The sequence below is a fragment of the Thunnus maccoyii genome, chromosome 1 (assembly GCF_910596095.1).
Source record: "Thunnus maccoyii chromosome 1, fThuMac1.1, whole genome shotgun sequence".
NCBI classification, from domain to species: Eukaryota; Metazoa; Chordata; class Actinopteri; order Scombriformes; family Scombridae; genus Thunnus; species Thunnus maccoyii.
The window spans coordinates 29,748,456-29,762,783 of NC_056533.1; the positions used below are offsets into that span (position 1 = coordinate 29,748,456).

Consider the following 14,328-nt stretch of genomic DNA (forward strand, 5'->3'; position numbering starts at 1 on the left):
TATACAGCATTTCGTACAGCAGGTGTCAACAAGCAGGTTCAACTATGGGCCACTTTTTTTTTTTTTTTAGGATTTTCATTTGGGGGGCATTAGCCAGTGAAGTGTAAACGCAGCCTGTGTGTTTTGTTTATTTCTTTTAAATCATTTAAGAATAAAATCGATGTTAAGGATTGCATCTGAACAAAATGGCATCAACACACCATTTCTGTTCGACTGCAGCCCATGTGTTTTTGTGAAGAACAACTCTGTTAGTGTCACACAGGCTAAAGTTGGGTAAGTAAAGTGTTATAATTCACACATTAAACTTCCTCGTGTGAGAGCAGCATTAGTAGTATTAATAGTATTGTAAGGTTATATTGCAATAATTGAGATTTGCAGCAGCCTTGTGTTGATTGTGTAATCTACAGTAGATTTCTGAAAAAAAATGTAAAATTTTTAATGTAAACTATGAAAGTCAAAACTTTCATCAGGGGGCCAATTTTTTTTTTTTTTTTTTTTTCCTGTAGGGGCGGATATGGCTGTAACATGTAGGCCTATGAGTTACATGTGTTTACTTTAACATACTTAACTTTGACTCCACAAACCCTTCCTTGAGACATTACAAACTGACACACAATATATTGCATTAACATGTAATGCATATTTAATTATTTTCCTTTGATGGAAAAATTATTTTTGCAAGCGCAAATTATAGTCAAGTGGCAAATAAACCCAAGTTAGTAAAGATGTGCCTTCATTTTTGGTTCTACTGTCTGATGAGGAGGACTTTATAAATGTTTTAATAGTTGTAACAAATAGTTATTATTAAATTATCTAATGCTTTATTGATCATTTATTAACAAGCCATTAACAAGAACAACTTTCGGTTGCCATGGTGAGAAAAATCCCTTCGAGTGAACTGTTGAACATTCTGTTCTATAGCAACCGCGACAGTTGTAGTTTAACAGACTTTTGTCAAATCTGTGACAAAACAAATATCGACAAGCATCTTTTATCTACTCCCCAAACGTCCTTGTTGGAGCATTTTTTTGTTGGTAATCTTTTTACTATATATTAGCTGTTTTGTGAATGTTGATACGTAATTCGTAGTTTAGATGAGTTTAAAGCCAACTAAGGTAGCCATTAGCTAACTGTCTAGATAATCTGTTGCTAATTCTAAGTAGAGTTGTAAGTAACGCTAGCTAGCTATGCTAAGTGTATTTTACTATTTTTACTTTGAACTCTTGACTCTAGCAGTGGTGGAAAGTAACTAAGTACATTAATAAAACCAAAAGTATCTACATGACTAACGTTAGATATATTACAGATATGATGTGTTGTGTTTTTTATTTTTGTTTTTGTTTTTTTGTCATTTGGGTGAACTCACCATTTAAATAATAACAGAAGATTTTGAAACCCACCTGCACATATTAATTAATATTATAATTACATTATCATAGGTAATCACAGGTACATTTTATTATCTTTTCTGCTGCCACTTGACTTTTTAAATATGACCAGCAGATGGCACCTTGTCACCAAATTTCGAGTGTCAGTAACACGACTTGATGACGGCATTTTCATGCGCCGGATGTATTGACCCCGAGAAGCCTCAAATGCTGATGTGTTACAAGAAATTCAGCAGCAGTGACTACTGTCAATTTCTTTTTTTGATGCAGTAAAATAATAACGGAGACCAGCGGCAGTGGGTCAGAGGTCCATGTCAAAGAAGACGCAGAGGAAGCGAGCAGCAACACCGGGTCTGAGAGCGAATGGCGGTGAGAGACTCAGACACATGCAGTCATAACAATATCTGACAGTCACTCAGCTGCTCACTCATTCATTTCTACAGTCATCTTAATATTTACTGTAGCTTCCAATGATGCTGTCTTGAACAGTTACGCAACTGCAGCGAGAGGAAACGCAAATTTGGTCTGTTTAGCGAAAAAACAGATTTATGCCAGTTTTTCTTCCATACAAAGATTATTTCACAAAGCTGAATCATAGTTGTAATCAGTTAAAAGGGCCCATATGACAACAGCTAACAGTCAGGTGCTCACATGAACATTGAAAGAGCTTTTCCTCGCTGTAATCATTCCTCCTCTTCATACTGGCTATTAACAGATCCCCTTCAAACGTGCTTCCAGTCTTAGTGATGGGGGCCAAAGTCCACAGTGTGTCCTCTGTGTTTATCTGAAGCTTAAATGAAGCCTCAGCAGTCTGAGTTAGTCATATTAAGTGGATATCTGCCACATTTACAGTCTTTTTAGCATCAAATTCCCTCTTTGTGTTTCCCTGTTGAGCTGCGGTGGAAGTATAGTTACAAAAAGAGGGACTTTGGCACGAAAAAGGCTGTAGTGTAGAATGATATTGACTTGATTTCACTAATTTCAACGGCTGAAGCTTCATATTAGTTTTAGATAAACTTTTAAATACATTTTTGCACTGAAAGAGGACTGTGGATCTTGCTCCCCATCACTTACATTGTAAGTGCATTATGAAGGGATCTTCTAATGGTCAGTATGAACAGGAGGGATGTTTATGGCAATTAAAAAATTTCAATGTTCATTTGGGCACCTGACTATTGTTTCAAGACAGACTTGAAAAATTGTGAAGCTGCCCTTTAATCCCCGTTGGTTATGAATCCGTTCATATTTATATATCCTTTATTTATCAGATAAAGTCTCATTGAGATTAAAATCTCTTTTCCTGGAGAGACCTGACCAAGAGAGCAGCATAAACATTTAGATGTCGTGTTATGCAGCCTCCCATGTAATCTTGTGAAATTCCTACTCACAAGTTGTTTTTCTTAGAATAATAACTTAGTTAAACATTACGCCTTGATTATAACTATATACAACCTAAAACAGGGTGGTGCACACATGAACAATCAACAAAATAAACAAACAGCACAGAGCAAAATTACATCATTAAGACAGATCTACAACAAAAGTTGTAGGGCTTCAGCTGACGATTATTTTCATTATGGATTAATCTGTCAGTTATTTTCTTGATTAATCAATTAGTTGTTTGAGCCATAAAATGTCAGAAATGGTGAAAAATGTCGATCACTGTCAATCTAGAGCTTATTGGAAGATAAATAAAGGTTTACAGTTAGTAAATTAACTTAAATGTGTTGTTTGTCCAACCAACAGATACACAAACAAACAATCGGTTTATAATAATGTAACAACAAGGAAAAGCTGTAAATCTGCACATTTAAGGAACCATCACATGCTTAAAACACATGATTTAAACAGACTCTTTAAAAAAACTTCCTTGTTTGCTTTCTTATGATATTTAATTGTCAACAGGGAAGAGCCGAAGTTCAAAGGTACATTCATGATTCATTTTGTCATGTGAATGACTGAATCATCATCCAGGTTGTATTTCTATCATAAGATATGAAGATGTATAAAGTTCACAAATCATCAGGTTTGCAGTTCAAGTGAGATCAACATCTGAAATATTGTTAAAGAGGAAAAATCTGAAGTTGAAACTGAATGAAGCAGATATTACAGTTTTTGTACAATTGCTTACACACTTGTTGTGGAATTTGGGTCATTGTGTCAAAACTCTACACAAGCGCCAAATAACACTTGGAGATAAACATCTCACTTCTTTGTCAAAATTCAACTGTAATTAAAACCTAACAATCCTTTTGCAAAATGGCATTGTTCCAGTAAAATACATCTACTTACATTTCAATGAACACAAAAATAGAAAGACTTCGGAAAATACGGCTTATTCTTTGCCATTACTGGTTTCACAACAACAACAAAAAAACAAAGAAAAGTAGAATTACAGTACAGTAATCACTGCAATATGTTCTATAAACTCACAGAAATAAAAATAATTACAGTACAATTACGATGCAATAGTAAACAAAAAAATAACATTGTAAGGGATTGTAAGGGATGGATGGTTTATGGATCCCACCTTCTGTTAGAGTCTGTTCCCATCATCTCATCTGCATCTTAAACAATGTAATTCCTGATTAGGCAATGGGAAAAATATTGCCTTGTGTGCCGTTTCCAACCCTGGACCGACCTACCTCAACGGCTTCCCATGCCTCTTCCACTGCTTGCAGAAGAGGCAGGCGGGCATGTGGTTGGCGGTCATACACTATCCAACGCCAAGCCGAAGAGAATTCCTCAATCGGATTGAGAAATGGGGAATAAGGGGGCAAGTATGCAACTGTGATGTTATTGTGGTTGGTGAACCAGTCGCAGACCAGAGCAGCCCGATGGAAAATAACATTACCCCAGATGACAACAAACCTGGGCTGCTCTGGTCCGTCCTTGACAACTGCATTATGTAGCGCATCCAGAAATGTGATTATGTGTGCAGTATTGTCGGGACCTAGGGGGGTGGCCTGGTGATGGAGAACTCCTTGCAGACTTATGGCGGCACACAAGGTGATATTTACCCCGCACTGCCCAGGGACATTCACAATGGCTCTTTGTGCTGTAACATTTCAGCCTGATGCCTGGTTTTAGCGAGATTAAATCCAGCTTCATCAATGAAAATGAACTCATGAGGCTGTTCAGCAGCATCAAAGTCCAGGACTCTCTGTAACAGAAAATGCATGCACTGCACTTGACTACAGTGTCTACATTTTCACACAAGGATATATTTAGTCAAAACTACAAGCTACAGGCGAGGCAGGAGCCCCCGCACTTTTTCACTGATGAGCACAGACCTAATATTCCACTGTACTGTGATGCAGAATGATGTGCAACAATTACATAGGTACAGTCTAGTAAGTTGAAGACATACCTGTCCTCCAGTCTAAATGTCCGTATGATGGATGCAACTGCGCAGCAACTCAGGTTGGGCTTGACTCTCTGCCCGGCCCCCCTCATCGTCAGGCCACGGTCCGCCAAAGTGGCCCTAATGTCGTCGGAAATATGTCTCCGTCTGCTGCCTGGTCCCGTTCTTTGTTCCTGTCCTCATCCTCCTCCTACTGCTCTCTTTTCCTCTACCTCTTCCTCTCGCTCTCACTGCCTCCTTGTATGCAAAGTTCTCACAAAAGAGGTGACCCAAGGCTTACCTGAGGTCTATTCGTAGAGCAAAGGCTCAAACTGATTGGTGTTCAATTAGTGTACAAGTGTTTTTGTGTGTGTGTGTGTGTGTGTGTGTGTGTGTGTTGCCAATTTCAGCTGCGTTTTCCATTTTGAATAAAAGTGTTTTCACAATTATTGCAAGAGATTTCATTCTTGAACAACGTGTCAAATGTAAGCAACAGTGTTTAGTGTTTTGCAAGAATTGTGTTGCAGAATTGCAAACAAACAGTGCAAAGCAGAAAATGTGTTTGTACTTTTGGTGCTTTTGTTTAAGGTTAAACTGTAAGCTGGTTTGGTCTGCCCAGTAACCATAAAAAAAACCTGCACTTAGGCTCAAGATGCATATTTGATTGCTAAAAGCACTTTCTATTGTTTTCCTTCTTGCAGCCCAAAGGGAAAGTTGGCACAAAGGGAAAGAAGCAGATCTTTGAGGAGAACGAGGCGACTCTGAAGTTCTACACAAGAGTCATCCTTGGAGCTAACGTAAGAACCTCGACCCTAATTTTGGGTTGCGTCAGTCAAAAAAAACATGTTTAAATGTCAGCGAGATGAACACTGCAGTCTTCGAATGAGTGATGTGGCATTTATAGTCATCCTTCTCATTGGATCGAGGCTTGCACATAAAATTGTGTAACTACAATCCATCATGACATTGCCTGTTTTATTTCACTGTGTAACAAAAGACGAACTTCAAACTCCACATTTTTATATCTTGTTTTAGCTGTTTCACAAAAAGCAAAAAGGGCAATGCATGAAGTCATAAAAATGACTCACTGAGACTTTTGTCAAATACACTGCTCTTCTTCCACAGGCAATATATACTGCTGTAAATCTATTGGTTTTCTACAGTTCGTCTACATTTTGGACATGGGTGAGTGTATTTAAACAAGCGACAACATAGTTATTTAAAATATTCACAAATCCTCCTTAAAGGTCGTAATTTATAATCTGTTTCATTGTCTTTCTTTCCTCCTCTCGTAGCTGCTTCTCGTGTTTGCACTAGCAGTGTATGTCGGGAGTTACCGCTCCATGTCTGCTATGGCCAAGCCAGTGTTTGCTGAGGATGGAAGTCTACTGGACGGAGGAATAGACTTAAACATGGAGCAGGGAATGGCAGAGTAAGTAACCAAAGAGAGAAGATGATTGATGCTCAGAAAGTGTCAAAAATTAGATTATCAGGATGCTTCTGAATGCTGAACAAGTGAGGCAAAGAGCTCACTGTACATGTGGATTGTGTGGGAAAGAGAAATAAATTTTCAGGGTGTATACAGCAGATACTTTGTAAAAGTGATTTTAAGTGTAAAGTAGACATAATGCAGATGTTAACATCAGGTGTAGAAGAGTCAGAAGGCCAGGTGGACTTCAGTTTTACAAGTGTTTGAGTGCTAAAATGTCTCTAAAATGTGTCCTCTGTTTAACTCTCAATCTAGATTTGTGAAGTGCTTCGTTGATAAAATCTTGATGCACCAAGTTTCCTTCAAATGTTATTGTTCACTTACAGCAATATTAAGCTTTGTGTGCAGCAGTAATACAAGCTTTATGGGGCTGTTTTTGGTGTTTTGTCCCAGGTAGAAAGTCTACAGAACGTCTGCCCTGGTGGAGCTTGTTGAGGCTGTTCATTGGGGAAAAATCACTGAATTTCTATTTTTAATTTTAGAAGGGCCGATGTTAAAGTCCCCCTGAACTCAAAACTGCATTTTGCTTAATGTTACTTCAGTTGGATGCTTGAGCTTCACTGTGCAGAATGATGTATGTGCAGAGTTTGACACTAGAGGGCTGTTTTCACATTCATCTGCTGAACGGGGAAAGTTTCTTTTTGCACACCGTAAATTTCAGTTTAACACGTGTACTTACGAGCATGAGTTTGTTGTGGTCCCGTCAGGCCCGGATTAACACAGTGCGGTGACTGAGGGTGACCACACTTGAAGAACCCCCCTCTTCCCACTTTACATGTAAAAAAGTGAAATTTACTATGTGTATAAAGATCATAGATTTACATGAACTTATTGCTGAAGTACACAACCAAAAAACCTGACAGCACAGATAGACATGAGCCTACATGCAAAACCATTACAGATTATGTCTGAGAAAACATTACACTGCACATTTTACGCACACAACACCATATTACACCCACATATACCAAATAAGGCAAGTACAATAATGACTGTTGCAAGAAACCATTTCAACAGCTGAATGATCACAGAGCACCAGTGAGGTGATGTGAAGGAGAAGCATACTGAGACAATGTACTGCAGTGTGTAGGCTGTTAGAAATTATGGTTGTTTTGTTGTTCTGTTGTTTTTTTCAGAAACAAAAATTATAGGAATGGAAAAAAAAGAATAGTTTAATTTGATTTTCATTTCAAAATCCACAAACGAAAAGGCATTTTTCGTTTTCCTGGTCAGAAACAGCGGGTACAACATGTATAACGGACTTGATTTTCCTTCTCACCTTTGTAAAACAGAAAATAAAATAGTTGACTCATGTATGAACCGTAAAACTCAGATATACAAAGGTGCAGGTCTACTTATGCCACACAGGAGGATGGATTAGTAAAATGGTCTTAAAACATATTTTCTATCAGCAATAAAGTGTAGTTACTACTATTATTACTGAAATAAACAGCGTCTCTCTCTCTCTCTCTCTCTCTCTCTCCATGCCTCTGTGGTGCTGAAAGACGCACAGCAGCAGCTACTTCTCAACTGTCTTCTTATTCTTATTATTCATATTCTTATTAATAAGAATAACGATAAATAAAATCTAAATCTAAATGCTTTATAAATGTTGTATCTGCCTTTTCTGATCACAAAAACTATTGACGCTTTTCATTTTTTTCACATCGCGCGGCAAATTGACTGGTGTTCCCGATATATATGGACATATGAAATATGGATAATCCGGCTCAGCGTCCTGAATACAACTTGTGATGTGGAAACTTGAAGCCTGCAGTGCACTTTCACAGTGAATCAGGAGACATCTTGTGCCCAGCTGTTACACTTTTGAAATGAATATAATTTGCATATTCACAGATTCTGGATCTATCAATGAGACACAAGGAGGAGATTTTAATTTTAAGAATTTCTAACAATTCTAACAACCATATCAGACACAAATTATTATTATTCAAAGCAGAGTATTTTACATGTCCTAAAACATGCCTGAAGGGGATCTTTAACAATGTTAAACAACATAGTATTTATTTATTTTTGTCCTATAGATCATTATGATGTCCCACCTCTGAAACTAAACCTACACTGATGCAGAGGAGCACAAAGGTTTTCCTCCATGTACACAAACGCTTTGTTTTTGTTTTTTTTCAGTGACAATTTATTATCAGTTTCTTTTTTGTTTCAGGCACCTGAAGGACGTCATCCTGCTCACAGCCATAGTACAAGTTCTCAGCACAATCTCTTCTTATTTCTGGTATCTTTGGCTGCTGGTAAGAACTTTAGTAGAATATGTTCTGTCTCCAGTTTACCGTCATGAGTCCTGTTACATAGCTGTTAATAATTAAATCCTGCCTTGTGTCTGTGTGTGTGTGTGTTTGTGTCAGGCTCCGGCCCGTGCCCTGCACCTGCTGTGGGTGAACTTTCTAGGCCCTTGGTTTACAGCAGAAAGCCCCTCAGCACCAGAGGAAGTGAATGAGAAGAAGCAGAGAAGACAAGAGCGCAGACAGATGAAGAGATTCTGATGCTGCAGAGCAGACGGAGCAGTATTTTTGTACACAGAATCTAATATACAGATGGCATGGAACTCCTAAGTTATTCAGGAAGAAATTTTGTTATTAAGTTAAACTCAACCCAAATCTGATAATGTGGAATCTTGTTTTCCATGTTTGTTTTCTTTCTGTTTTCTCCTGTAATCCAATTTTCTCCCCAAATTATGAAATGAAATGTTCCCTATTTAGATAATGTCACGGTCCAAATATCATTTGTCCTCATGCAGAGATATTAGAGTTTTGCTATTGCACAATGCCGTCACACTTCCCCCTGCGGATTTCCATCAAGTCCCCAAACACATCAGCCCCCCCCCAAATACACTGATGAAAATGAGTCAAGACTGAATTAATTCTGCCAGGGCCTCTTTTATCATGGCATGTTTTTATTTTTTATTTTGTGTTATTTTTGAAAAATGTAACATAATTCATCAGTGAGCCTTCATTACAGAGCTGAGATATTTTGTTTGTGAGCTATAAAGTCTTATAAAATCAACTGGATAGAAATCAAGTTTTAATAGGAAGATGGAGACATTTTTGCAATAAAAAAAACTTTCTCCAGCGTGTGGAGTCGATCGTATGTTTCAAGAAAAGTGTTTTTTTTTTTTTTAATTGTCAGAAAGGCTTGATATGGTTGTTTGGAAAAGTCAAAGCTCACTGCTCTCCGTTGTCTGAAAAGCAATTTTTTACACTTTTCACCAGGCGACTAAATCTTGCTTATAGTGCCTTAACGTCCCCTCTTCAGTCACTGATTTGTTTTTCTTAATGTTACTTCACCTTGATGTTTGAGCTTCACTGTGTAGAACGATGTTCTTTGAGTTTGACACTTGCATATTCGTAGGTTAATTGAATTTTTTTTTGTGGAAAAACCATGTTAGACACAAACTTATTGAGAGCAAGCAGAGTATTCTGATATATCTTAAAACATGTCAGGAAGGGACCTCGAATAAAATCATTTCAGCATAAGAAATGATTGTTTTTCAACTGGTTGCGTCCAACGTCAAGGCCAATGATGTAATTCTTAGAGTTAATGGGGGATTTTAACCTCTTAAGTCTGTGCTGTACTGTATCGGCTGTGACGATTCACCTCGCTGAGTCCAAAGTTGAGTCGGACCCTGTAGAAAGATTTTCAGTTCATTTAAGTTGCTCTGCATTCAGTCTTAATTGTGTGATTGTGCTAGAAAAAAAACATTAAAATGTCAAACTGCAGCTCATTCAGCAGATGTATGGTATTACTTTTTTTTTGTTTTCTAGCATATTCCAGTGATTTTATATGAATTTTTAAACATCAGATTCTATAATGGCAATCTATGGAAGGAATGATCCAACTGAGGTCAAACCTTTGTAACGTTGACACTCAACTGCTCGAACGTCCCTTATCCTACAGACCCCATTCAAACTTTAAAACATCCATAAAACTTTGAATTTTCTAAGTTGTATTCTGTGTTGTGATACCTTTTGTACTTTTTGGAGCAATTTAAGTCTAAAGTGAGGGCTTTTACAACTGTTTTCAGCGCTTGCCAGTGTGTCAGGCAGAGGGGAGAGCAAAGATTTTTTTTTTTAACTAGAAAAAAAACAACCTCTAAATATGTCTTACTCCCACAGTTTTAACTCTCCAAGCACATATCATACTTTACAATGTTTCCACAAGCCTTCTCTCCCTAAAAATGTAAGTACATTTCCCCTAGGAGTTATAGTTTTATAGTTTTTGAGATCATGTCAGCCATAATGTCCTCTTCTACAGGGGCTCATCACTCACTCTCTCTCTCTCTCTCTCTCTCTCTCTCTCTCTCTCTCTCTCTCTCTCTCTCTCTCTCACACACACACACACACACACACACATTGTTATTGATTAAAGTTACAGTTACAGCAGGAAACAAGCAACAGTCCTCGTTGTAGATCTAATAATCTTTAGATATTCGCTGTGTCTCCTCTTCTCTGTCTCCTGCAAACTTTACATGAAGCACAATAGACCCACACAGGTGCGTCCACTTCACTGATTACACCTCTCCGCTTTATGAGTACAGACAAATACTTCATACAAACATGAGCTTTACTCTACATTATGTTGTGTATTGTCAGTGTTAACTGCTTCATAGAGACTGAATACCTCTTCTACACATCATATTAATACTCAGATTATCTGTGGGGTTGACATTTTGAAAAATTTCATCTTCTCTTGTGATTTGACACTATATAAATAAAACTGACTTTACTTTTAAATTGCTAATCTTTGAAAATGAGTCCCAGTGAAGTAAGAGGAGCAAACCAGGGGGCTTTAGAAAAGGCTAGATTTTCTAAATGACACACACACACACACACACACACACACACACACACACACACACACACACACACACATCTTGTCTCATGTTAGTTTTCCAGTTAACTTCGGCTCATACTTCACATCACATCTGGAAATTGAATTAAAATGTATTGAAATAGATTCTCTGTGGATCCATTGGTTTCAATGTTTTAGACAGTTGACTTTATTACTAATATATAAAAAGACTATATTATTTTGTCAGGGAAGTTGGTGAAGAAGGGGCTGGTAACTTAACTGAGGCCACAGACAGGTGGTGCACCTGAGGGTTTGGAGGTTGAAGGAGGCTGCCACTGCCACGCAGGCTCTGAGCATAAATCCAATAAGTCTAATATAGGCCGGGGTAGATACTGAGGATCTGAAACTGGCTCTCTGCCTTAAGGAGGTGGATCTGGAAACCAAAACCCATGAGGTTGATCTCACACACCTCCAGATAAGAGCCCTTCAGCTTGAAAAGTCCACAGAACAGAACAAACTGCCTCTACTCATATTAGTATGCATCCTCCCGCTGCTTCTTCTGATCAATTTGCTGTTAACAGGCACATTGCCTCAGTTCCTCCAGTAGTCCTTTTTAACATCTGGATTTTATAGGCTGTGTCGCTGAATGTTATGGAATCTTTAATTTTCCTCAGTATTATGAGCCAAGATCAATGTCAACATTCAAGCAGCAGCTTGTTTAGCTGGCACTGACTACGCTTTCGTCAGTAAAATGTGAAAAAGTTGCCCGTGGCAGATTTCAACAGCTGTCGCTGAGTCGCCATGTGAGATGCTGAGAAGGGTCTGTCTGCAGTCTTGCAGACCTACATGACATACCCACTTTACTACACGACACATCCCCCTGACCCCTAATCCTAACCCCAACCATCTCACTGTTCATGCCTAAACCTAACCAAGTGGGTGTGTCGTATAGATAGTGCGAGTCCGCAGATAGACCTACATGGAGATGCTTGACAAATGCCAACTATAACCACTACATTACTCAACATTTAATCACAAGTATTCTGTGTTGTGATACCTTTTGTACTTTTGGAGAAATTTATGTCTAAAGTGAGTTACAGCAGTTTTCAGGTCTTCAGTGTGTCATTTGATCAGGCACAGTGTAGAGCGGAGACTTTTTTAGACCAGTAAAAAAATTCTAAACACGTCTCACTTCAACTGTCCAAGCACATATCATACCTTAAAATGTTGCCACAGGCCTCCTCTGTCTCGAAATGTAAATATATTTCCCATAGGACTTATAGTTTTTGAGATCTAAACCTTAATTGATAGGGAGAGAGTCTCCTCTCTCTCTCACTTCTTAAACTTACAGATTTTCTCTTCCTTTTTACACTTTGTACACATGTTGTACTTCCTGATTCTCAGCAAGTCCTTCTGCAACTCAAAATGTTCAAATCTCTGAGCTAGAACATACAAACACTGTCAAATCATGTATGCTTAACATTACTGCTGATTATAATGCAGTGTAGGTATATGAGAGGGTTTTCTCGAGCCATAAATAATCACATGATGTTCACAAAAAAAAAATTCTCAACACAAGGACCATCTTAGTTGGCCTCCCAAAACAACAAATAAGGTGAACTTTGTGTTGAGATTTTTTTTTGTCCAGCTGCTGTTTGATCGTGAATCATATGTTCCTTTAATTTATCTGAAAACATAAAAGTCATCAAACTTGAAGGTTCATGGTCAGTTGTGGAAAGTGACTAAGTACATTTGCTTAAGTACAATTTTGAGGTACTTTACTTGAGTATTTCCATTTTGCACTACTTTAAACTTCTACTCCACAACATATCAGAGGGATATATTTTGTTCTTTTTACTACACTACATTTATTTCACAGCTATAGTTAACTAGCTACTTGTCAGATCAATATTTTGCATGTAAAGCTTAGACTACCCAACAGAATAAGCTGTTAAAAATGAGCTCCACCTTGACAACATTAAAATACTGCTTACATGTAAATCAGTATCAATATTTCCAATAATCTGATAAATATAACACTCTAAAAGGAGGCATTTTGCATTATGAGTGCTTCAACTTTTGATATTTTAACTCCATTTCACTGCTGAAACATATGTACTTTTACTTTAGTCAGATTTTGAATGCAGGGTTTTTACTTATAATGGAGTATTTTTCCCTAGTGGTATTACTACTTTGATTTAAGTAAAAGATCTGAGCACTTCGTTCACCACTGGATGTGCCTTGATTTTGAGTCAACATAAAAAAACAGCTTTTTTAATGTTTTTCAATTTCCCTAAAGACATGAGCGCTGCAGCCACATAGATGATGTGGCAGCTTCAGTCTTTAGCGAGACAGCTCGCAGATCCTTTTTATTGTTCTGTTATAAATATGAGTTTGAATCAAGTGTGCAGCCATCATCACATTAATGTTACACAGAACTGCAGCACTTCAAACATCATTATCTCCGCTTCTGTCTTTTTTTTTCAGTGGCTCTCGAAACTGTTGACATATTTGATATGAGAGATTTAATATCAGAGGTGACAAATCAATGCGTAGACGACAGTTTAATCCTCAGATATTGAAGAGATGGTGCACAGCTATATTCAACACATCTGACTTCATCCTTTGAGATGAGCCTTGTCCTCGTGTTTATTACGAAGTCTACTAAGTGATTCCATACCATCAGTCCAAGTGTTGACAAAGTGTATTCACTGATTATGTTCAGACTCCAAAGAGAGTGAGTGGGCTGATCGTGCTTTCAATATAATTACAGATTTCTCATTTCGTTGCATCCCTGCTTTCCCAACTCAACAAGCTACAACCTGCAGTCTTCAGGTTTGAAGAGGAATCACTGTGATGGTGTGAATCCTGTTAAAAGGAAAATACAAAACAGTACAGCAACTATACAGTTTGCTTTAATCCAATACATACAGGAATTCAAACAGCTAATTTTACCTAGCCTTATACTTTTCCTAAAACACCAATAACCCCACAAGCTCTTTCAAAATGACTGCTTTTACTTTGGCTGTGTCCTGCCCTCCTTCATTCCAGCCCTGTGGTCCTATACTGTCTCTATTATAGGGTTATAAACAAAGTAACCAAAATTAGAGCAGCACGGCATCCAGTTGTCAGGGCCAATCCCAGATGTGGGCTTTGAGAGGGACCATGTTGCAGTGTAATTTAGCACTGGGGCCACTCACTCGCACGTAACCCCACCCCCTCAAAACTCACACACACACATACACTTTGTGTTTTCTGTAGGAAGGTATTTTTAAAATTGAGAT

At 38.0% G+C, this 14,328-nt stretch overlaps 1 protein-coding gene across 4 annotated transcripts; it reads left to right on the top strand.

Annotated features, from left to right (window-relative positions):
• Positions 1-254: 254 nt before the first annotated feature.
• Positions 255-9,340, top strand: tmem208 (transmembrane protein 208). 4 transcript variants are annotated; one of them, XM_042411290.1, is made up of 8 exons: positions 903-1,030; positions 1,166-1,167; positions 1,659-1,757; positions 5,433-5,528; positions 5,857-5,916; positions 6,027-6,163; positions 8,403-8,487; positions 8,602-9,340. In XM_042411290.1, the coding sequence occupies exons 3-8, from the start codon at positions 1,752-1,754 to the stop codon at positions 8,737-8,739; spliced, it is 522 nt and encodes a 173-aa protein (XP_042267224.1). In that variant the 5' UTR covers positions 903-1,030; positions 1,166-1,167; positions 1,659-1,751; the 3' UTR covers positions 8,740-9,340. The 4 variants fall into 4 exon arrangements, with proteins under 4 accessions (XP_042267365.1, XP_042267224.1, XP_042267146.1 ...); XM_042411431.1 differs by lacking the exons at positions 903-1,030; positions 1,166-1,167 and adding an exon at positions 255-273; XM_042411212.1 differs by lacking the exon at positions 1,166-1,167 and having other exon boundaries at positions 903-1,034.
• The last annotated feature ends 4,988 nt before the right edge of the window (positions 9,341-14,328 follow it).

Coding starts and splice junctions, on each gene's coding strand:
- tmem208 (XM_042411431.1), top strand. Junction 5,529..5,856: donor GAGTCATCCTTGGAGCTAAC/GTAAGAACCTCG, acceptor CTTCTTCCACAG/GCAATATATACTGCTGTAAA. Junction 8,488..8,601: donor TCTGGTATCTTTGGCTGCTG/GTAAGAACTTTA, acceptor TGTTTGTGTCAG/GCTCCGGCCCGTGCCCTGCA.